Source organism: Micromys minutus (genome assembly GCF_963924665.1).
Source record: "Micromys minutus genome assembly, chromosome: 8".
In the NCBI taxonomy this organism is placed as follows: domain Eukaryota; kingdom Metazoa; phylum Chordata; class Mammalia; order Rodentia; family Muridae; genus Micromys; species Micromys minutus.
Window position 1 is genome coordinate 55,334,101 of NC_137977.1, and position 22,006 is coordinate 55,356,106.

The following is a 22,006-nucleotide window of genomic DNA, read 5'->3' on the forward strand; positions in this document are numbered from 1 at the left end:
ATGGACTGAACCTCTGAACCAGTAAGCCAGCCCAATTAGATGTTGTCCTTTATAAGCATTGCCTTGGCTGTGGTGTCTACAGCAGTAAAACCCTAAGACACTTCTTTTATGCATTAATACTGTATTAGTTCTAAATAATTGTTTGGTTCATAACTGTGGATATCTTGGGTAAAAATAATCTTAGCTAATCTCAAAGGACTGGGCACATTAGTTCATGCCTGAATTTTGGAAATGAAGAGATTAGGCAAAGGTCCTCTTCAGCTACAATAGTGAGTTCTAGGCCAGCTTGAGCTACATGAGACGCTGCTAACAAGCACACACACACTTCAGTTTTAGTAGTTAAACTGTAAGAAATCTATAGCCCAGTCAAAATTCCTGACCTGGAAGGAAGTATTTTTAAGCTATATTATTCCTATGTGTGTACTTCATTTCTGACTCTCCAGACTGTGCTTACCCAAGTTACAGCCACAAGATGACTCCTCTAAATTAGTGCTGTGGGATACTTTGGTATTCTAAAAATTTCCTTACAAAATAAGACATCCTCAACCATAAATCATATTTTGGCCAGAAAAAAAAAAAAAAGGAAAGATATTACAGGACCACTTAGTAACGATTTCTCTGTTTCTGACACATCCTAGTCTCCCGTCCAAATATACAGGAGATAAAATAAACAACTGAACATCACCACCCATTGCTTCTAGGCCCTATAGATTGATTGCTTATGTGAAAATGGGCTTTATTAATAGTGCTAATAGTGTTACAAACCCTTTACCTTACATTCCTCATGCCCATGTTTACCATCATTTCAAATAATGTTCCTTCTACCCCATCCTCTACAGCAGTTCTCAATACAGTAGTCCCCTAACCCACCAGAAAACACAGATATTTGTGTTCTAATTTATTACAGTAGCAAATTTAGTTATGAAGTAGCAACAAAAATAATCTTGTGGTTGAGGATCACCACAACATGAGGGGCTGTACTAAAGGGTCACGGCAGTAGGAAGGTTGAGAACCGCCCTGCTCTACAGCATGCAAACCTCTCGTCCATAATCCTTAAGGTAAGGAGGCCACAATGTTCAATCATTCAGTATTTGCTAATGCATTGTGGTATGTTCTCACTGTGTGAGAAATCAGAAATTGCTATTTTAAAAGCCAATGGTGAGGATGGAGACCTGGTGGTTGTGTGTTTACAGCTCTATCAAAAGATTGGGGTTCAGATCCTAGCACCCACACTTGGTGGCTTACAATTTCAAGAAATTACATACCCCTTTCTGGTTTCCATGGAATGACTCTGTCTCTGTCTCTCTGTCTCTCCTTCCCTCCCTCCCTCCTGCTCTCTCTTCTCTCTCTCACGTGCTTGAGTACACACACACACACACACACACACACACACACACACACACACAGTCGAACTTAAACACACAAAATGTTTATAAAGCAGTAATAGCTTACAAAGCTGTGGCTGGTCTGGGCTATATAGTAGGATATTGTTTCAAAAACAAACTTAACTCCTGTTTTGCAAGCATAAAACATCTGTCCACAACTTACAGTAAAAGCCACTGCTGACCATGATATTCCTTTTATTGACAATGATATAAAACAGCTGGAGAAATAATAGGAAGATAGCTTTTTTTACATTACCACATGGTGTGGATGCTTTTCCTCTGTCCTAGGATTTACTTCCTGTATCCATTTTTGCCTTATCTGTTACATCTTACCTTGGATTGCTACACCATTGACTATTACTGTTTAGTTAAGAAAAAGTAATCTGGGCCCACCACTCCCTGCTCCCGGGACCTTGTCCTGAGTCACCTATTTGTGCACAGTGGGGAGCTCTGCTCCAGCTCTCTTCCATTCAGCCATCAGTTCTTTTTGGACCTCTTCTGGTAGCTCATAGAAAACTTGAGGATCAATGTCCAATGGGAAAGTAAGCTTTTCATCAGCAGAATCCTGCTCTCTGTTTTCTAGTCCCTGGTGAGAGGTGGTGGCTGTCTGCTTGTGGCTGTCTGCAGTACGGTGTGTGGAGAAAAGCTGTTCACTCTGCAGATTTGGAAATGAATGAAAAACAGAAACAGCAGGGTTCGTGTTGGAAAAGTGGAATCCTTGAGACTCTGTAGGTCCTTGACTCATACGTTCATCCTTTAACCGATTGTCTACATAATAGGAACAATCCTTTCCACACGATGGACGGGCGGAGCTACTGGTGCTCAATCCTGATGTTCCAGGCTCACATGGAGACATGGCTGATACCCGCTTGCTAGTGAGCTTAGCATCTCTGGGGCTTAAGCAACCGGCTTGCATTTGCTTTGTAGAAAAGAAAGACAGTACTCCTCTAGAGGCATGTAATGGACAACTTAAACTTCCTTTTCCTTGAAGATTTTCTCTAGATTTTCCAGAAAGGATTTCTTCTTGAATATCTGCTGGAAGCTGCTTGAAGACTTCTTGGTCAACACCCTCTGGCAGTGACAGGAGTGCCAAGTCACTTGTGTCTTTTTCTTTAGGAAAGCAGGTGGCATCCAAAGGAGATTCCCCTGTTTGCATGCTTTCCATCCTTCTACTGGGCAGACAATCCAAGTTTGCCTCTTTCTCCTTACAAGAGTCTTCCATGTGGGTGTCCTTCACTTTCTACAACACAGGGTGAAGCAAAGCTCAGGAGTCCGCATGCCTTACATGTCACTGCTGCAGCCCTGACACTAGGGTTTCACACACTGACAAACCTGCCCAACACCTTTGACCGTTCCCTGCCAGTGCCAAACCCACCCCAGTGCCCCACACTGCCATGTGGCTTGTCATTCTAGCTGCGTTCCTTGCCAGCTCACACAGAGTCGGAGACAAAACATGAGGAGAAGACCTCAGCAATCATATGTTCCACACTGACCCAGTAAACTAAAGTGATCCAATGCTATGAAAAATACATGCACAAAGCAAAAAGGGTTGATTTTTCCAAAACCTACCTGTCTAAAGGGTAGCATGTGACAGAAACCAAAGAGCACAATGAAAGTACATTATTCTGTAAGCTGTCACACTACATTTATATAAAACTCAGAAACTCTCAACCTAAGTTTACTCAATTTTTCTATAAAAGTTTTCACCTGAATTTCCCTTCTAGTTTTATATATCATAAAACATACAACTATATATCATAAAAATTGCAACTACAGTTCAGAAATTATTATACTAGTATCCTAATCTTAAACAATGGTAATTTCTAGATATGTTTACATTTATAAATCAATCCATAATATCTGTATAGACCTCCAGAAAATGTGCTAACACTTCCAAATCAGAAGCACTATAATGGTTGTCTCTTTTATTCTGTGTTTACATTTTCCTCTTGGAAATAGATTGTAATATATTTAAGGCCAGCAACCATCCTGTGATAGGAACTATAAACAACTAAATCATATCTGTACTGGCTGGTTTTGTGTCAAGTTGACACAAGCTGGAGTTATCACAGAAAAAGGAGCCTCAGTTGAGGAAATCCCTCCATGAGATCCAGCTGTAAAGCATTTCTCAACTAGTGATCAAGAAGGGAGGGCCCAGCCCATTGTGGGTGGTGCCATCCCTGGGCTGGTAGACCTGGGTTCTATAAGAAAGAAAGCTGAGCAAGCCAGGGGAAGCCAGTAAGTAACATCCCTCCATGGCCTCTGCATCAGCTCCTGCTTCCTGACCTGCCTGGGTTCCAGTCCTGACTTCCTTTGGTGATAAACAGCAATGTGGAAGTGTAAGCTGAATAAACTCTTTCCTCCCCAACTTGCTTCTTGGTCATGATGTTTTGTGCAGGAATAGAAACCCTGACTAAGACATCATCTGAAAAGAATCTCCAAATAGCACTCCATACAAATGCAGATGGAGGGTGTAGCCACCAGGGCAGTCAGGGTGTACTTACAGAGCTGCGCTTGCCAGAGTAGGCAGTTGTTGACAGGGATGACGTTAGGTAGCAGTCCATAGGCCCTTTCCTAACGCTGTTCAGGGCTTTCAGGTTGCAGAAGCACACACTTAGAAGAGTCAGGTGAAAGGGCATCTTCACGTTTACCATATTTCGGAAAAGTTTCATAAGGATATCAATCAGGGGTGGCATCACGTCATAATTTCCTAAGTAAAATGTAGAAGGATGTAATAAGCACATTCATCTTAATTAATATTCGAAGCACAATATTATTTCCATGACTTGGACTAAGAAATTAAAATCTAAATTGGGATCACCACACATTTTGATATTATTTTCTAAGTGTATTCTACATAATTATCTTAGCTTTGTGCCCTCTGAAGCTGGAAATTTTTTTTAACTAAGTATTTACTGAGATGACTGAGTAAATGAGAATTTACTTTTATTTTCTATTAAAAAGTTTTTCTAATGGTAATTCCTAATGTTAATAATGGTAAAATAAAAGTAAGTTTTGAAGACTACAGGAAAACACTTTAATGTGGCATGTTTGTAACTCAAAGTTTGCTTTTTGAAGAGAACAATATGCCACTTATCTCCTTAGAGAACTGGCCCATACCTGTCCCTAACTTCTGAATGACGTGCGATGGGATTGGGCACTGACGACTCTCTCGACTACCGTGTCGGTCGGAGTGCCGACGGATGACTAATCTTACTGTGTGGGGCTTCCTTCCATCATGGCATACCCTAAAACAGAAATGGGAAAGACAATAACCAAATAAAGCAACATGGTTTTACAATGATGAATACTTAGTTATTGAAGTGTCAGATCTTGTAACTAGAGCAACTATATGCACCATAGAAAATAAAATCATAAAGTAATAAATGATCAAAATATCCAGATAAGTATTTCAAAGTCAACACAACAAAGCCCTGACACTGTCTATCTAATAGAGAACTAATAGCCAGAATATATATAAAGAACTCGAAAGACCAGGCATCAAAAAAATAACCCCACCTGCCAAGAAAACAAAAATAATTTTCAATAGCCTTAGCAATCGGGGAAAAGTACATTAAAACTACCTTGCCATCTCTCTCATCTGACCTCATCTCACTCAACGGGCACAGTAAGGTAAACAGTGGTAAGTGCTGACAAGAATGTGGAGAAAGGAGACCCCGCATTCACTTCTGCTGAGAGTACAAACTGGGTAGCTATGGAAACCAGTGTAGAGGCTCCGCAGAAAGCTAAACCAAATCTACCACATGTCCAGCTGTAGCACTCCTCGACATACACCCAAAGGTCCATCAATGAACTTACTACATACAGTATTAGGCAAGGTCACACACTCTCAGAAAGAAACCACATGTTCTCTCTCATATGCAAGATCTAGCCAATAATACACACACACACACACACACACACACACACACACACACACACAGGAGGGTACAGTATAACATGAAGAAGAGGACAGAAAAGCTTAGATACCAGGGGATGAAGAAGACTGAATGCAGGTAATGAACAAGAACAATGAAAGAGCATGTAAAGCTAACTGTCTTTCTAACTCTAATTTGGCCATAGATTTTTTGGCTTGGGTACTAGACAATATTATACCTAGTGAGGTCACCTAGAGTAGAAAGACAAAATCTGCATGTTCTCTCTTACTTATGAACCACTGCTCCAAAACTTTAGGTTGGAGCATCTAACTTGGAGTAACCGTGAAATCCAGCCAAGGGGGAAAGAACCACATAGTAGGAAGCCCTGTCTCGAGGAGAGCAGAACGCAGGTCTGTGGAGGGAAAGGGGGGCAGGGGAGGAGTTCATTGGAGCAGGGGATGAGAGGGAAGAGAACAGACAAGCAAAGGAGGGAGAAAACACTCAAGATGTTGAAAACGCCATACAGAATCCTACTATTTTATAAAGCTTTCTACGGGGGGGGGGGGCATGCTCCCCACAAGCTCCAGTGTCTGGTTGGGGTCCGGAGTGGAGGTGGGGGCGCAAACAACACTATGGGATGGTACATGCCATGCACCCGCCACTGCTCTAAGTTGCATGTCCTCACTTGCATATACTGAAGAAACCACACTCTGGTCACAGGGCGACAGAATTCAAGCCGATGCTAAGCTTGAAGCCCCCCACACCCCCCACCTCTCACTAGCTATCACAGTTCATGAATGTGCTATGTAGGACGCCAGGAAAGAGAGTTATCGGGAGCCCCGCCCAGCTGTAGGTCCTGTGAGCTACCATGATGACAAGCTGCGTGGCTGTTCTTGGTTGCCAACTGGACATCTGGAATTAACTAAAACCCAATGGCTGGGCACAACGGTGAGGTTTTGTTTTTTTTTTTTCTTCCTAATCAATTGATGTGGGAAGACACTTTTAAACTTTTAATCCGGATCTTCTGTGGTGGGAAGTTCCATCTTTAATCGGGGCCACCCTGTCTGCTGACGTGGAAGAAGGAGGCTTGTTCCCTTTGCTAGGTTGCTCTCAGTCTCACTAGCATTAGATATACATAACTGGACTTAAAAGTCTGCTGAACAGAGGGAACTTCGTGCCTGGTGCTGTAAGTAGCCGAAACCCTTGGCTGAGGAGGTCACAGACCCTAGCGGAGCACCCACCTCTACCATCTACTTGCCTTCTAAATACTCAGTCTGATAGCCATGGGTCACTGCAGCTCTCCTCCACATCAAATATGCGTCTTTTCTGTAGCAGATGGAGGTAATTACAGAGAATCTCAAGAAGAACTAAGTGCAGAGGATGAAAGTCCCTGGGGAGTGACCAACCCCAAATAATAGGGCATCTACAACACAACCCCACACCCAAGGCTTAGTGAGCAGTGAAGCAGAGATGCAGGCAGTAAGCGTCAGAGGACTGCCACGGAACTCTGTCTTCTAGACCTGACAGGGATGGTGCACCCACGAGCTACCAACAGTCATATAAAAAAATACAGAAAGAGATTTTCTGTTTCCCTAAAATTCTACATGTGTTTATATCAAACATAAATGTTATAACATATAATATATAAGAAATGCACATAAACTACCTATTGATATATATGGAACTTAAAGAAGTTCCAGCATTTCAAACAATAATGCTTTCCCCAAGAGCCATGGACTACTGAACAAAAAAACCCCAGTAGCATGTGTGCGCACACTCCTCCCACGTTGTTGGTAGGGTAGTCTAGAACTCTGAAAACAGTGCAGGCTAGTGCACTGCCCTAGATTGATGCCCAGAATATCAAGGGAGGGCCTGGCCATGAAGACAGCATGCACTGTGGACAGGGGACGTGGGAGTGACACTGGAACTGACCCAGAAGCTGCAATGCAAGCTGGCAAGGAAAAGCAGCACTCAGTCATCCTCAGCAGCGGAAGCCTACGAACCGAACAGTGACAACACTAGCCACACTCCAGCAATGGTGGAAGGGGCACTTGCACTCTGGTGGTGACTACCAACCCCCTCATCAGACTTGAGGTCTGCTCAACAGGACACTAGGAAAAGGCTAGAAGCAAGTTTAAACTAGTGCCTAGAAGCTGGCCTTTTAAAAACAGCTTACCTTTCTTTCCTACCTGTAGGATTAATCAATAAATTCTCTAGAAGGAAAATGTACTTCAGACATACAGACACACAGATGTATGAAATTATTTTTATACCGATCACTTGAATTCTATCACCCTCAGTCACAGCTCAACACACTAGCAATGGAGATGTGCAGTGAGGACTCTGGGCTCCCGGCATCTCAGAGCGTTAGAGGGTGCTCTCTTCTGGACCGAGTCTTCCGGTCGAGAACTTAAAGTATATGACATATGCTTCCTCTGGTGTTTCCATGTGCGGGACCATCCTCCACAGACACTGATCTCAGGGTACAACGTGAGCTGAGGCAGAGGGAATGACCCAGTTTCAGCAGCAGAGTCCTCAGAAGAGAGTGAGCCATCTCGCTGGAGCTGAGTCATGCTTTACCTCAGAGCAGGTGGCCAACAAAGAACTGCACAGCTCTGCTCCAGGCAAGCTACATGTGACAGGAGCTCTTGGCAACAAGCACTGAGCCTCTCATCTATGCACAGCCCCCCATCCTTGCAACATGTCAGAAGCATGCATGCTCTAAACCAAGTTAGGACACTTCTAACGAGACAAAGTGATGGGAGGTCAGAACTTTCTTATGGGAAATGAGAAATGCACATTTGAAAGATAACAAGGAACACCAGGAAAGCATTTCTTGCTCGGTTTATGTTACATGTTTTTGTATATTTAGATCCCAGTTGATACATCATTAAGTGTGTGCTCAGAGCCCATGGACGTATTTACACATTGTACATACACCTAGTTAGCCATTCCTTCCTTTGACTCCACTGTCCTTTCTGAATCTGAGACAAGGGAGCCAGGCTGTGTCTAGCCCTGCTCCTCAGCCCCGTCCTACTCTGGGCCATCATCCTACCCGTTCCTCCATGAGGACTGTGAGAACTGTGGCAGGCTGACTCTTCTCTGCAGTCCCTCTGAACTGAGAAGCAAGTCATCGTGTCTAGAGCAGAGGCTGTGCAAGAGCCATGGGGAAGATTTAAAATTTCTCTCCTGAACACTAGAAACCCAGGAGCACCATTAGAACACTGAAGAAACCCTTGGGTAGCTACTGTGGCTTAAGAGCAACATATCCACCATGCTACCACCTGAATGACAACCATGCAAGTCTGCAATTTTAATTGAGAGACGTAATAAGAGAAATCTAATGACAAATGATCCATCTTGAATAGCACTGCCTCATTCTCAGCTGACCTGTCAGATCCAACACAGACTACAAGCTGGTTCTGCATCTGGCCTAAACATTAAAGATGACGAGGCAAGGGGAAACACACCTGTTCAAAAGGCTGGACAGTAATTCTTCGATCTTAGATTTAGCTTCCACTTCTGAGGAACACTTTTTAAACGTATCTTCTTCACTAAAGGACTGGCAAAGATGTATAAATAAGGGTTAATGTAACAGCAGCAGTGTTCATGCCAAACAAATACTCAGCACGCTCTTTACTACCTATCTTTATGCATCAGCAACACCAGGTTCACCTTTTCGATAATTCCTGGTGTGTGCAGTGACTGTGTGTGCAGTACTGTGTGTGTGGTTATTGTGTGTGCAGTGACTGTGTGTGCAGTACTGTGTGTGTGGTTATTGTGTGTGCAGTGACTGTGTGTATGCAGTACTGTGTGTGTGGTTATTGTGTGTGCAGTACTGTGTGTGTGGTTATTGTGTGTGCAGTACTGTGTGTGTGGTTATTGTGTGTGCAGTGACTGTGTGTGCAGTACTGTGTGTGTGGTTATTGTGTGTGCAGTGACTGTGTGTGAAGTACTGTGTGTGTGGTTACTGTGTATGCAGTACTGTGTATGTGGTTATTATGTATGCAGTACTGTGTGTGTGGTTATTGTGTGTGCAGTACTGTGTGTATGCAGTACTGTGTGTGGTTATTGTGTGTGCAGTGACTGTGTGTGAAGTACTGTGTGTGTGGTTATTATGTGTGCAGTACTGTGTGTGTGCAGTACTGTGTGTGTGGTTATTGTGTGTGCAGTACTGTGTGTGTGGTTACTGTGTATGCAGTACTGTGTGTGTGGTTATTGTGTGTGCAGTGACTGTGTGTGTGGTTATTGTGTGTGCAGTACTGTGTGTATGCAGTACTGTGTGTGTGGTTATTGTGTGTACCATGTGTGCACTGAGTCATGCAACCGTAAATCACAAGGACCACCTCTAATTCCTCTACAGGACTATAGCAAGGTTCCCATAGCTCTAGAACCTTAATCTGAGTTTATGCTTGGACGAATTATTTAGCCTTTTTATACACAGTGCCCTGGCTTTAAAGGGGGAAGGAGGAAGCATGGGGAGCAGGAAGGGAGGTCTGAACAAATGACACTGCCTATCTAAGAGGTTATGGTGAAATTCAATGCAGTGCATATGTGGAGCCATTTCTGATGTGCCTAGCACATGAATAAAACCTTCGCTAACTGAGTAAGAACTCCCTGCCCACTGTCCAAACCCCTAGCTTGGTCTAAAAACAAGGATATTTTAAAAAGGTGGTCTTCATATGTTTATCAGGATTTTAAGGAAGTAGTAACAAAAAAGTAGAGAATTAGATTAAAAACTCCTAGCAGGTAAGTTCAGTTTCAGAGTACTTGCTCATCTCACAGAAATCAGCTTCTCCTGAGAAAGCATCTCACAGAAGCTTCGAAGCACACCGAAGTAGTGAATACTAAAGCCAGACATCTTTAGCTTAAGTAGCGTCATAACCACCACCCGGTAAACTAAACACCATGCTCACCTACCTGTGGTGGCCCCGAGGGTGTCACAGGAGACTTGTCCTCTCCAAAGCTGAGCTTCTGGATGCGCTGAGCAACTGAAATACCTAATTCCTTTTCCAGTGTTTTGATTGGAAAGGTCTGGAGATCATGCACACTGTTGATCCCCAGCCCTTCCAGACGCTTGGCAGTTTTATAGCCAATACCTAAACAACACAAATGCAGTGTTACGAAGGCCATGCTTCTCGAAAGCAAGCTACTATCAATATTACAGATGTCTCCACCTATGGCTCCAGGGCATTGCTAAGATTGTGTGGAAAGAGTACTTGCACATAAATCTTCACACAGATTTGTTCCACAAAACATTTCAGGGTTTTGGCTTTCTCCAAAACCAAGTGTATGCCTCTAGGAATTAACTGCATAGTTGAGATTAAAGAAATCACAACAAAGCCAATATACACTCTTCAAATGTATTTGTCTTACCAGGCATTTCCTTTATGTGGTTCAAACTGTGAATGAGATGTTGACAACTTTCAGGTAATAAGACTGTCTGTTGATTTGGTTTAAAAGCACCAGACACTAACTTTGCCAGTAGTTTATTAGGAGCCACTCCAGCGCAGCCTGTGAGCCCAAGCTGACTATACATGGCTTCCCGCATCTCTGCTGCAATCTGCGATCCAACCACAAGTCTCAGATGCGTGATGTTGTGCAGGTTTACAGCTATAATGACAATGGCATTACCACAAAAGCATTAATTCTCTCTCACAAAAAGGGTGAAAAGAGCCCACGATTTTGTTTATACTCACTCCCTCCACTACACTCCCCCACTGCTCTTCTGTTTCCTTAGTTTGTTCTGGGTCACTACAAAAGCTAAACAGACACCGAGGGCTGTGATAAGGAGTGCATGCTGGGAGTGCTTACTCACTAACAGAACAGACTGAAAATGCAGTTCCTGTCAGTCCTAGCTGACATGCATAAGACCTTCATTGGCCTTTACCAATAAAGAGACAGAAGGAAACATACACAAGGAAAACAGACATAGCTTTAGAACGAAGTCTGGATGTCATACACCACATGAATACCCTGCTGAAAATGATGACTGGCCGACTGGTTAGGAGATCTGCTTGTGATACTGTAGGGAGGTTATGAAAAACTCGGTTTCTCTGATGTAAAGGATAGAGTTGTATGGACCCATCCTAGGACTCATGCTGGAAGGACGTGGAGATGAAGCGTCTAACACGGACTTATCCTCAGTGGCTCATCAATCAGCCGAGCTGAGAGCACATGACCACAGAGGCCACATAACATAAATGTGCCAGGATGACAGCTGGCTTGTCTATCACAGACATGAGCATCCACACCATGACTCTACCCAGTTATACACTGGCTTGAAAGAAGTTGCTTTTAAATCTATGTGGAGCCAGGCACTTGGGAGGCAGAGGCAAGCTGATCTCAGAGTTTAAAGCTCTCCTGGTTAACACTGAAGTTCCAGGCCAGCCAGTCTACATAGTGAGACTGATTTCAATTAAATAACATATATAAAAGAAGTAATGAGTAATTAGGTATTCTTCATCTGAAATATAAAATCTAGCTCTCTCTACACAGATATGTTTTGTTTTTCTAAACAGTAAGCCTGCATCTACTTTAAAAGCTGCACAAAGATGTATCTGTAACCTCCTTCCTGTCTTTTCACCCTAGGGACTGACAAAAGGGCACAGGTACAGGCTACACAGGAGAGGCTTCATGTCCCCTAGAGCGGAGGTTCTGCCCTGTTGTCTGTGTTTGTGATATAGGACACTCTAAGCAGGGGCATAAGAGGTGCATGCTGATGTAGGACCAACTACTGTCAGGCTGCTCTTACGTGGAGAGCTCTTCCTCCACATTGGCTTCACTCTCCAGCAGTCATGGGTGTCTAGAAGCCTAATTACATATTCCCAGGCACTAACTGCAACTTACTCACAGATCTCAATATCCCAGGAAAAACATCTGTCATGTTGCTTTTTGCCAATAGCTGCTGACAGTCATTTAAACTGATTAACCTGAAGCCTGGGGAAGTCACCAGCGAATAGCAGATTGGCCTATGACAAAAGGCCTGGACAAGATGAAGCCAGGATCCAACAGGGGAATCTCACTCCTCAGAGAAACAGAATGGATCAACAACACATTTAACCTGCCTCAAAATTCAGAATTAAAAATGACAAAGAAAAAAAGTAGTAAGTTGATGTCTGTAAGTTAGGAATAACCTACATAGGTAGAGGTCTTAAAAACAAGGAGCAAAAAGGATTAAAAAAAAAAAAAAAAAACTGCCTCAGAGAGATGGAAGCCGCACCTCAAGGGGCATGTCCCTACACACCACTCAACTTTCTGAATACCTCATGGCCATCTTAGATACTGTTACACATCTCTCAGTGAGCTCACTGGCTTTGGGATATGTGCACTGACTGCCACCCAGGGGACAGGGAGGAAGCACTCACACTGGTTATTGTAAACATGGCCGAACACAGTCACTGTCGGAACCTCGTCACTTGGAAGCTGATGGAGTCTTTTCTCAACCATTTCTGTTAGATCCACAAAATTTTCATCAAATCCAAGTCTCTCGACAACTGGACTAAACTCCTCCAACAATTCTACAATGAAGAAGCATTGGAACACAGGTATAATTAAGTTACAACTAGAACAGATTACACTGTTTAATGATTAACATGGCAAAGACAGCATATAAAACATGTGCACATCATATTATGATACCACGTGCATCATAGCTTCACAGCTTTAATTTTTTACTTAAAGTTTTATTTCATATTATGTTTGTTTGGTTGACATGTAAGTCCGTGTATTGTGTGTGTACCTGGTACCTACAGAGGCCAGAGGAGTGTACTGGATCCTTAGGACTAGAGTTACAAATGGCTGTGAACCCCCATGTGGGTGCTGGAAATTGAACCCAGATCATCTGGAACAGCAGTCAGTGCTCTTAACCGCTGCGCCATCACTCAGCCCAGGTCTGCATGGAATCTTGGATAATGTTCTCAGCTAACAGAATTTTGAGTAGAGGCAATATTCACAGGAAAAAAAAGAGCACAAAAATAATATTCCCAGGATAATGACTCATAGTAATAACTCTATCCTAAACTTCTTCTATATCCATATCTATTTTTATCTGAAGTATACTTTAAAAAAATACAACTGACACTTAAGAGGGAGTTAAAATCTTGAAGTGGATATCAAGGAACAAATGGCAACATCCTTAGAAACACAAAAACAAGTAATAATATTTTAGTGATACTTTCCACAAGCACTTCAATTGAGAAATTAAGATAGCATTTAGAACTAATCTTGAAACAACATTAAGTGAGGTATATTGAAGCATTCTTTGAGTACATCCCATGAGGATGGAGAAACTAAAGAGGTACAACCTTTGGGAATTCAGACACCTTGTATCAAGCCAAGACATAGAAATTAAAAAGTTCACAAAACTGACCCAAACTAATACCCAGAAAGGACTATCCACTCTAAAATTAGACCTAAAACTAAACACTATGAAACCATTTTTACTTACCCTGAATCTTCTAACTAGACGGTGGAAAGTACCGTAGTTCTTCAGTATACAAAATAAAAATTTTTAAAAACTGGACAGCAACAGAAGACATAAATATTGACCTTTGCCATACATGTGCACACACACACACACACACACACACACACACAAACACACACACTACACGCACCAAAAATATTTCTTCACAGTGTTTATTTTCAGTCCATATTTTAAAGCTCCACTTACGCTTTTCTGTTACTCACATAAACAGTGCTCACGACTGAATTTCCGTCAGACTCACCTACCCACTTTCTCATTCCAGCAGTAACAGTGAGAGCCGCCCACTCACACAACTAAAGATGTGTATAAAATGTCTTCATCTGGGAGTATGTGAAGCCACTTTATTATATAGTTAAAAATGTATTACATTTATGTTTTGATAGAGAGAGGGGGCACATGCCGCAGCATGTGTGGAGGTCAGAGGATAATTTGTCCAAGTAAGTTCTTCCTTCTACCACGTGGGCACATGGGATGAACCCCAGTTGTCAGATTTCACATCTAGAGCCATCTGCCAACTCCTTAATCATTTTTGAAGTGGGCAAGACCCAAATATTTTTTTAAAGTGTTAGGCAAAAAGAACTACATATATGGCACTTGATTATAAATATTTGTATAGTGAATAGTCATCCTACATAAACAGGCTAAAAACAGAGCAGCTAACTTGTACCTGTGACCTTATAGGACATCTCTCTGTAGCGGCTCAAGTCTTCTCCATTCACTAGGACTAGCTGAGGACACTTTTCTTTTGCATCTCTGACATTCATAAGCTTCTTCACTCCAAGTTTCCTGGCTTCATAGTTGCAAGTAACCACCAAGTACTTCTGCTGCACACCTTTAAAAAGAACAAGAATCATCTGAGGAAATTTTGCAGAACTGAGCATTTTAACACACAGCTTCCTAGCTTCATGCTATAACAGAGTCGGTGGTAACCCACCACTGCTGTGGTTGCTTGCATCAACAAGGCTCAAACCCACAGCCCTGTGCCGGTTAAGAGCAGGCCGCTGTCCACCTCCCTTTCACGGTGGCCTTGAACTCACCAGGTGGCAATGCTGGCCTCTGGGCTTCCCACCTCTGCCTCCCTTTTTCAAGTGCTAGGACTACAGGATTTTTACCACCTTGCCCAGCGTGAAGTGGGTTTTGACAAGAAAAAAGACAACTGAGGTAAGAAGAACAACCCCAAGTAAAACTCTAAGAAACATCAGGTTTTCAAGCTATTTCCCAAAGAAGTTATATTAAGTAAGAAAACACTGAATTATTGTAGCAGAAATTACATGTAAGAATGTGGACAGTTAGGAAAGCTGTGTTTCTCAAATTTAAAGTAGCCTCAAGTCAATAAACCCTTTGAAATTTTCAGTGATAAAACATAAATTTAATCCTTCTATGATTCTTTTCAGACAAATCAAGGCCCAAATAATTTATATTGTCATGTAATACTCTTTAGTATGTTCACTAAACAGTAAGCCTGATGGAAATGACAATGAAAAAATAAAATACTGGTCAATGTTATAAAAACTCACGTGTCTTCTGAGCCAACTGCCAGTGAATATAAACAATATTCTAAGAGCCAAGCTACTGCAGTCATGAGAGAGCTCATGCCAATAAGCAGTGAACTACAGCTCGTAATAATTTGTAATGCTACCATGAGGAATTATTTTGGGATTCATTTTTAAAATGACATTATGACCACCTATAGAACACATTAACACTTTTTTTTATCAAGCATTTAAGATTGCTAAACCTATGTGCTTTTCTTTTTTTACACAAGTTGCTTGTTTTATGACACTGTAAGTCATATTCTTCTGTAATATATAGAATAAAAATATGGAAAACACCTAAACCCATCCTTTTTGCATATTTTTAAACCTGATATCATAAGAGAGAACATCAGTGTCGCAGATACATTTTTTTTTTCAATATCTGAAAGTCAGAGTCAAAGGTAGCTAGCTATCCATGACTCCATGAGTTATATACAAAAGGGCCAAATGAGTAAACTCCTTAGCTAAAAGGACTCCCTATAGTATGTTCTGGCCTGACCTGTTTATACACTCACACTTTTTATGATAACCACTTGTATTTACTTCTTAACCACAAAAATACCTTTTAGTACGAAGTTACTAATTGGCATCTTGTGCTAATTAGAAATTATTTCAGAGGGGGAAAGACTGATGGCTGAATTTAAATCCTTGGCCTCTTAGGAAAACTTGAGGATTTCATCCCACCCTGAAGAACTAAAGCATAGGGGTCCCTTTGCTCTTCACAGAATCATAGGCTTGACACTATGACACTGAACCAGGTACTAGGAGAAAAGGAAGGAAACAGGGAAGCCAAAGACTTCCCATTACACTAATAGTAAAAGACCCTTTCTGGATGCAGGAAAGAAAACCTGCTTGCTTCTCTTACTTAAGGCATGGGCCTACAGAAGTACACTCCTACATCTATAAACAGCCCATTCTGAGCTGGAGATATGGCTCAGTGATTAAGAGCACTGACTGCTCTTCCAGAGGTCCTGAGTTCAAATCCCAGCAACCACATGGTGGCTCACAACCATCTGTAATGGATCTGATGCCCTCTTCTGGTGTGTCTGAAGACATCTACAGTGTGCTCATAAATAAAACAAACAAATAAATCTTTGGGGGGGGGGGAAGGAGCCCATTCTTGTTTCGACTCGTGCACTTCCTATGCTAATGTCAGCTTTATTAATGGGGAGAGACTTGGTACATTTATTCCTGCTTGCCAAACAAATATGACTGTCAACAAAGTACCAAGAAATGGGCTCCAGGAACTGTCTTAATACAGCTGATAAAAACGGTTGAAGCTAATGTTATCACTCAACAAAGATAGCATCAATGTGGATTACCTAAAGGTTTGTCCTTTAATTCTGGATTGGAGATCATTTCTACTTGGGCATAAAAGCAATCCAGATCCACATGTACTATGACTCTCGAAGAAGTGATTCCTGTTGGCGCCCCTCTGTCGCAAACTGCTGCACAATACACAAAGGAAAGCAAGAATATTCAGGCTGCTTACCGTCAACGAGCAACTATCCAATGCCCACTTTTAATGTTCTCTACAGTATCTACAATCATAATGACATGAAACAACATCAACAAAAAGGTCTTCAGTCCTCCTTAATCGACTAGAATTTCTCCAGCTACTTTTTTTCTGACTAGTAGCTAATTTAAGGGGGGACTCTTGATCAGTAATGGATGGCACAAACCCTAGTACTATTTTACGTTTTTTATAAGTTTTTAAACAGTAGATGCAAAGAAACTGTTAGCAATGTTATTTTCAACCAACTTGAAAACTAGTCAAAGTGGCTGTTCCTACATTTAAAAAAAAAAAAAAAAAACCAACACAACCCAACCCGTGGGTTCCGTGACACTAAATTTAGTTCCCAGAGTTAAGATTTCCTGTTTTAAAGTCCCCAGTGCCTACAACTGTACCTGAGGTGCAACAGAAAACGAATACTTTAAGTACTGAATTTAAAAACTGAGTATCTAATTTTAAAAACTGGGGTCAGGGCTGCACCTGAAGCCATAAGGCCAGTGAGTAAACAGTAGTTTATGATATTGAGTCCGACAGGGAAAAACAGGTACAGTTCCCTTCCTTAGTTACAAAGCAGGCAAAACGCAACCCTGGGCTACAAAAAGCACTTTTGTGGGGAGGAAACTAACAAAACCTGAACTTGGTGTCTTCCATTAAAAAGGACTGGTTGTGTACAGACCTTAATTTGGGTATTTTTATATATGTACCAAGGAAATGTAAAATGTTGATATAAAAAAGAAAAAAAAAAACATGTCTGCCACAACTTTTCTGTTAACTGGAGGTGGAAAGAGTCAGGGAATGGGAATCCGGCGCTGATTGATTCTGGCGCCATGGGGCCGGACCACAGGCTGGGGTGGAAATGGGTCACCTAGGGACTCCAGCCTGCTTGCTAGATTCGGGCCATCCTTTCCTTCCTAGGCTGAGGCTAGGTCTCTAAGCATAAATGGGCGACAAAAAACCCTCCTATTCTCTGATTTGGAGCCGCCGGAAGCACCAGGGGTCCCCGGGTCAGCAAAGGCCTGACTGCCCGGGAGACCGGTGCACCCCGCCGGTGTGCGCAGGGATGCAGCCGTCACCCCAGTCTTCAGGAGTCAACGCACAGTGCCCGCACTCTCCAGGACCGAGCGGGACCAGAAGGCCGCGACCCAACGACCGCCCCGGGCACCCGCCCTTCACGTCCTGCCTTCCTTCCCGCCATCACCGGGACGGCGCACACCCCGCGAGCTGCCCGCCGCCCCCGCGTCCGAGGGCTCCATGGCACGAGGAAAGTCTTCTTCCTCCGCCGGGCCGCCTTCCTCCTCCGGCTCCACCCCCATCTTCCCTTCGGGCCAACCGCAGCGCAGCTGCTGCACGGTCTCCTAGGAAACCACGGCCCAGCCTCCAGCCTCGCGCCTGCGCACTGAAGCGAAACAGCCAGACGGGCGGAGGTGGGGAAAGACTGGGAAGGTCCTGGTTGTAGTCCGTGGGCGCAGTAGGGAGAACCCAAATACCTCTTCTTCTCTCGGGTTTAATTTTTTTTTTTAAATAAATGTATATGTGAGAACGTATGCTGTGTGAATGCAAGTGCCCGCAAAAACCAGAAAAAGCGTTGGATCCTCAGGAACTTAGGGTTAATTAGAATTAACTGGGGTTTGTGAGCCCCTGGTGGTTTCTGGGAACTGCTCTTGGGTTCCACAGAAGAGCAACGAGCATTCTCACCCCTGAGACATCTCTTCAACTCCATCCCTTTTTATTGATTCAGTTTTCCCTAAGGGCTTCAGTGTTCGGCTCATATTTAAAAAAATAATAATAATAACTTTAAAAATATTTTCTCTTTCCGATGATTATTAACAAAACTGCTAACCCCTAAATCTGAGTGATTGTATTGATGGGGTTAAGGAAGGGGTATAAATTGTGTTAAGATCAAGGTGACCACGTAAAAGACGTGATTATCAAGGATGCAGGGGTTTACTTAGAGACAGTGATGCATTGAACCCCTGAATGGTTTATGTCCAAAAAAAAAAAAAAAAAAAGATTAATAGTGTTTTAACACACTAGCTTTGGGTCATAAAGTCGCCATTCCAGACTGATAGGACTTTGAGTATGTTGTGTAACTGTACTGTAAAAACAAACAAAACAACACACGCTCGATTACAAAATTGGAGAAAAAGATCGTAGTTTGATATTTTAATGTCTATAAAGCACCTAGCACATTAGGAGCTCAGCGTATCCTTGCCTTCTCTCCGGCGCATGTGTGCCAGAATACTGCTATTTGGTTCTGTGAGCTTCCTCTGATACATTTCTCTCCCCACCTTAGTGAAGTAGAATATACTGACTTGGAAGGGAAAATGTGATACTTTGCTTCCTGTGGCTTTGATAACCACCATGACTAAAAGCAACATGGGAGAAAAGGGGTTTATTTGGTTTATGCTCCGCCTGCTTTCTTCTGCCACCCAAAACCAACTCCCCAGGGGCAGCTCTGCCTACAGTAGGTTGGGCCCTCCCACATCAACCATTACCAAGGGAAATGCCACTCAGACATGACTACTAGCCAATCTGATGGAGGCATTTTCTCATTCGAGATTCCTTCTTTCCAGATGACCCTCCCTTGTTTCAAGTTAATGGAAAAACTGATCAGCACACAGGTCAAAAGACAAAACAGCCTTAGGCTGGTTTAGGTCCTTTAGAAAAAAATAGTTATTTGCTTTTAGGCTTTGTGTCTTGTCTGGAATGTGTTGTTAAATTTATCGAATATCGAAACTCTACCAAGGGCTATAACATCTGAAAACTCCTGGAAAGGTTTGCTGGCTTTGGTGTATTTATTACATGTATTGGTCATAACTTGTATTCCTTTCACTAGGAAAGTTTGTACCAATGAAAGACCCCCGGAGGGTATCTTCCGTCTGAAGAGACCCCTCCCAAGGAGCAGCGAGACCACTCACTTCGGATGCAAGTAGCAAGAGGTTTATTTACACAGGTACCTGTGGGCACACAGTCTCTCGGAGGACTTGTGCACCGGACAAAGGGGCAGTCCCCTTTTTATAAGGCTTGGGGGGCAGAAGCAAGGTACAGAAGCAGAAGCATAGCAACAGGGTTTTAATTGGTTAGTTTAAATGAAACCAGGGTGAACTGGGGACAAGCCCCAAGTTTTTGGAAAGGGCGGCCTTGGCCCCTCCTCTGGGACAGGGTGTTGTTTTTCGTCCTTGTCTCAGCATGTATGGCAAAATATTGTGTCTTTAAAATATTGTGTCTTTACCCCGGTCCAGGTGGTCAACTACAGACATCTTGTTTGGCAGGGACTGTGGCAGAAATATGGCTCCAAGGACACAACTCTTGGTACCAGTCGGGGGCTGCAGCTTATCTGGAAGCTGGGCTTGTCTGAGTGTCTCCCTTTCTTTGTCTATTGCTAGCTGGCCGCCCACCGGTATCTTGCTTGGCCACCTGGGACCCTGACCTAGCCTGCCCCGTGTGTGCACAGCCTTACAGACATGGCATTTACTGTTGCTAAGCGGGGGTCTTTCACCTCCACCTCCATTTTGCATTGTTTCCTTTGGGGTAGCTTAGAAATCCATGTTCCTCGACCACAGTACTGTGTGACACTTCCTGGGGAGACCAGGAATAGGAAACTGAGAGAACAAAGAAGAAACCACCAAGGTTCACCTTGGTGAGCCACTGAGTTTACTGAGGTGGCTTACTACAGTCTGGGTGAAGGGGTTGCCTAGAGGATCATGGGAAGCTCAAAGTCAACTGCATCATCCCAACCCCACTCCAACAGGACTGATGCCTCCAGAGCTGTCATAATCCAGGTAGAAATTTCTATCTAATATAATCCAGGTAGAAATTTCTATCTAATATAATCCAGGTAGAAATTTCTATCTAATATAATCCAGGTAGAAATTTCTATCTAATATAATCCAGGTAGAAATTTCTATCTAATATAATCCAGGTAGAAATTTCTATCTAATATAACAAGAGTGACTCATTTGGCTCCGAAGAAACTATTTTATTTCTTTCGCAGAAAAGTACTTAATTTATATGAACAATTAATATACATGTATATAATACATTAATGTTTTTTACATGATTCTACTCCCTCCTCCTCCCCCTCGCCCATCTTCTCTACTTCCGATTCTCTGCTACCTAGCTCAGACTGGCCTTGAACTAAATCTCAGTCCTCTTCCCTTGGCCAAAGAACTTCTGAGATAACAGTCGTGTGTAACCCTGCTCAGCTGTGATTATGTTTATCAGGTATGAAGGGAGGGTCTTAAAAAAGAGAACTCTTGAAAAGTGCCAGTGCAGCCATACAGAGTAATGGCAAGCAACACAGTGTGTGTGTGTGTGTGTGTGTGTGTGTGTGTGTGTTCTAGTATATTTCTTTACATATCACCATTGCATATTTGATTCTTAGACATCTGGAGCAATTCCCAAAAAAAGTTTATATAGGATCAAAATTGATTCTTAGGAACCACACTGTTCATGTAAGTTTCTAAGGGAAGGACCCATCTAATAGTCCTACCCAGCTGTGCTGCCTTTGAGATCGATGATGAGCATTCATGATGGCCTAAGGGTGCAGTAGTGGCACACAGGCCTTAGGTGTAACCAACTGTTCTTTAATGGATTTAAGCCCATTCTCCTAAAGGACAATTATGCCTGGAAGGGGAAACCTATCCAACTACCCAGGGCTAGTGAAGTCATGGATATTGGAGGAGAGTCTACACAAAACAGTTTACTAAATGAGCGTACTTCCTAACTACATTCTAAATATGCATCCTTATACCTACAGATAAGCACAGATCTCACCCCTCAAAAAAAGAAAAAACAAACAAACAAAAAAAAATACTTCTTCCAACAGATTTACAGAAAAAACCTTTACAAAAAAACCACAACCAGTCCAAATGCTGAGGACACATGACTTTGGTCCCCAGCACCAACTGATCTATCTATAATACAATCCTTGTACCTAAGGGTCAGAGATCATAGCAGAAACGACAGTAGTTAGATTGTGAGAACAGAAGGAACAGGAAGTTTACTGTGAGAGTTCATCTGGAAATGTCAGAGAAGCAATACACATGAAGTGTGATCACACGGAAGGGGGAAATCTCAAGGGGCCTCAGCTCTAGTCAAAAAACCACAGGCAAGTAAGGAATGCTGGGAGTAGCTTTCCCCAGAAAGAGTCCTCACCCCACTTTGCTTATCCAAAATTAAGTGGTCAGCCCTGAAATCATCCAGAT

The 22,006-nt window shown here is 42.7% G+C and overlaps 1 protein-coding gene across 3 annotated transcripts; it reads right to left on the reverse strand.

Annotated features, from left to right (window-relative positions):
- Positions 1 to 1,668: 1,668 nt before the first annotated feature.
- Positions 1,669 to 18,112, reverse strand: POLI (DNA polymerase iota; the record flags this gene model as incomplete). 3 transcript variants are annotated; one of them, XM_080919800.1, is made up of 10 exons in its annotated part: positions 1,669 to 2,625; positions 3,890 to 4,095; positions 4,506 to 4,633; positions 8,734 to 8,825; positions 10,184 to 10,362; positions 10,640 to 10,876; positions 12,631 to 12,783; positions 14,419 to 14,583; positions 16,609 to 16,731; positions 18,013 to 18,112. In XM_080919800.1, the coding sequence occupies 10 exons, from the start codon at positions 18,110 to 18,112 to the stop codon at positions 1,813 to 1,815; spliced, it is 2,196 nt and encodes a 731-aa protein (XP_080775926.1). In that variant the 3' UTR covers positions 1,669 to 1,812. The 3 variants fall into 3 exon arrangements, with proteins under 3 accessions (XP_080775926.1, XP_080775925.1, XP_080775927.1); XM_080919799.1 differs by having other exon boundaries at positions 16,609 to 16,734; XM_080919801.1 differs by lacking the exon at positions 16,609 to 16,731.
- Between the last annotated feature and the right edge of the window lie 3,894 nt (positions 18,113 to 22,006).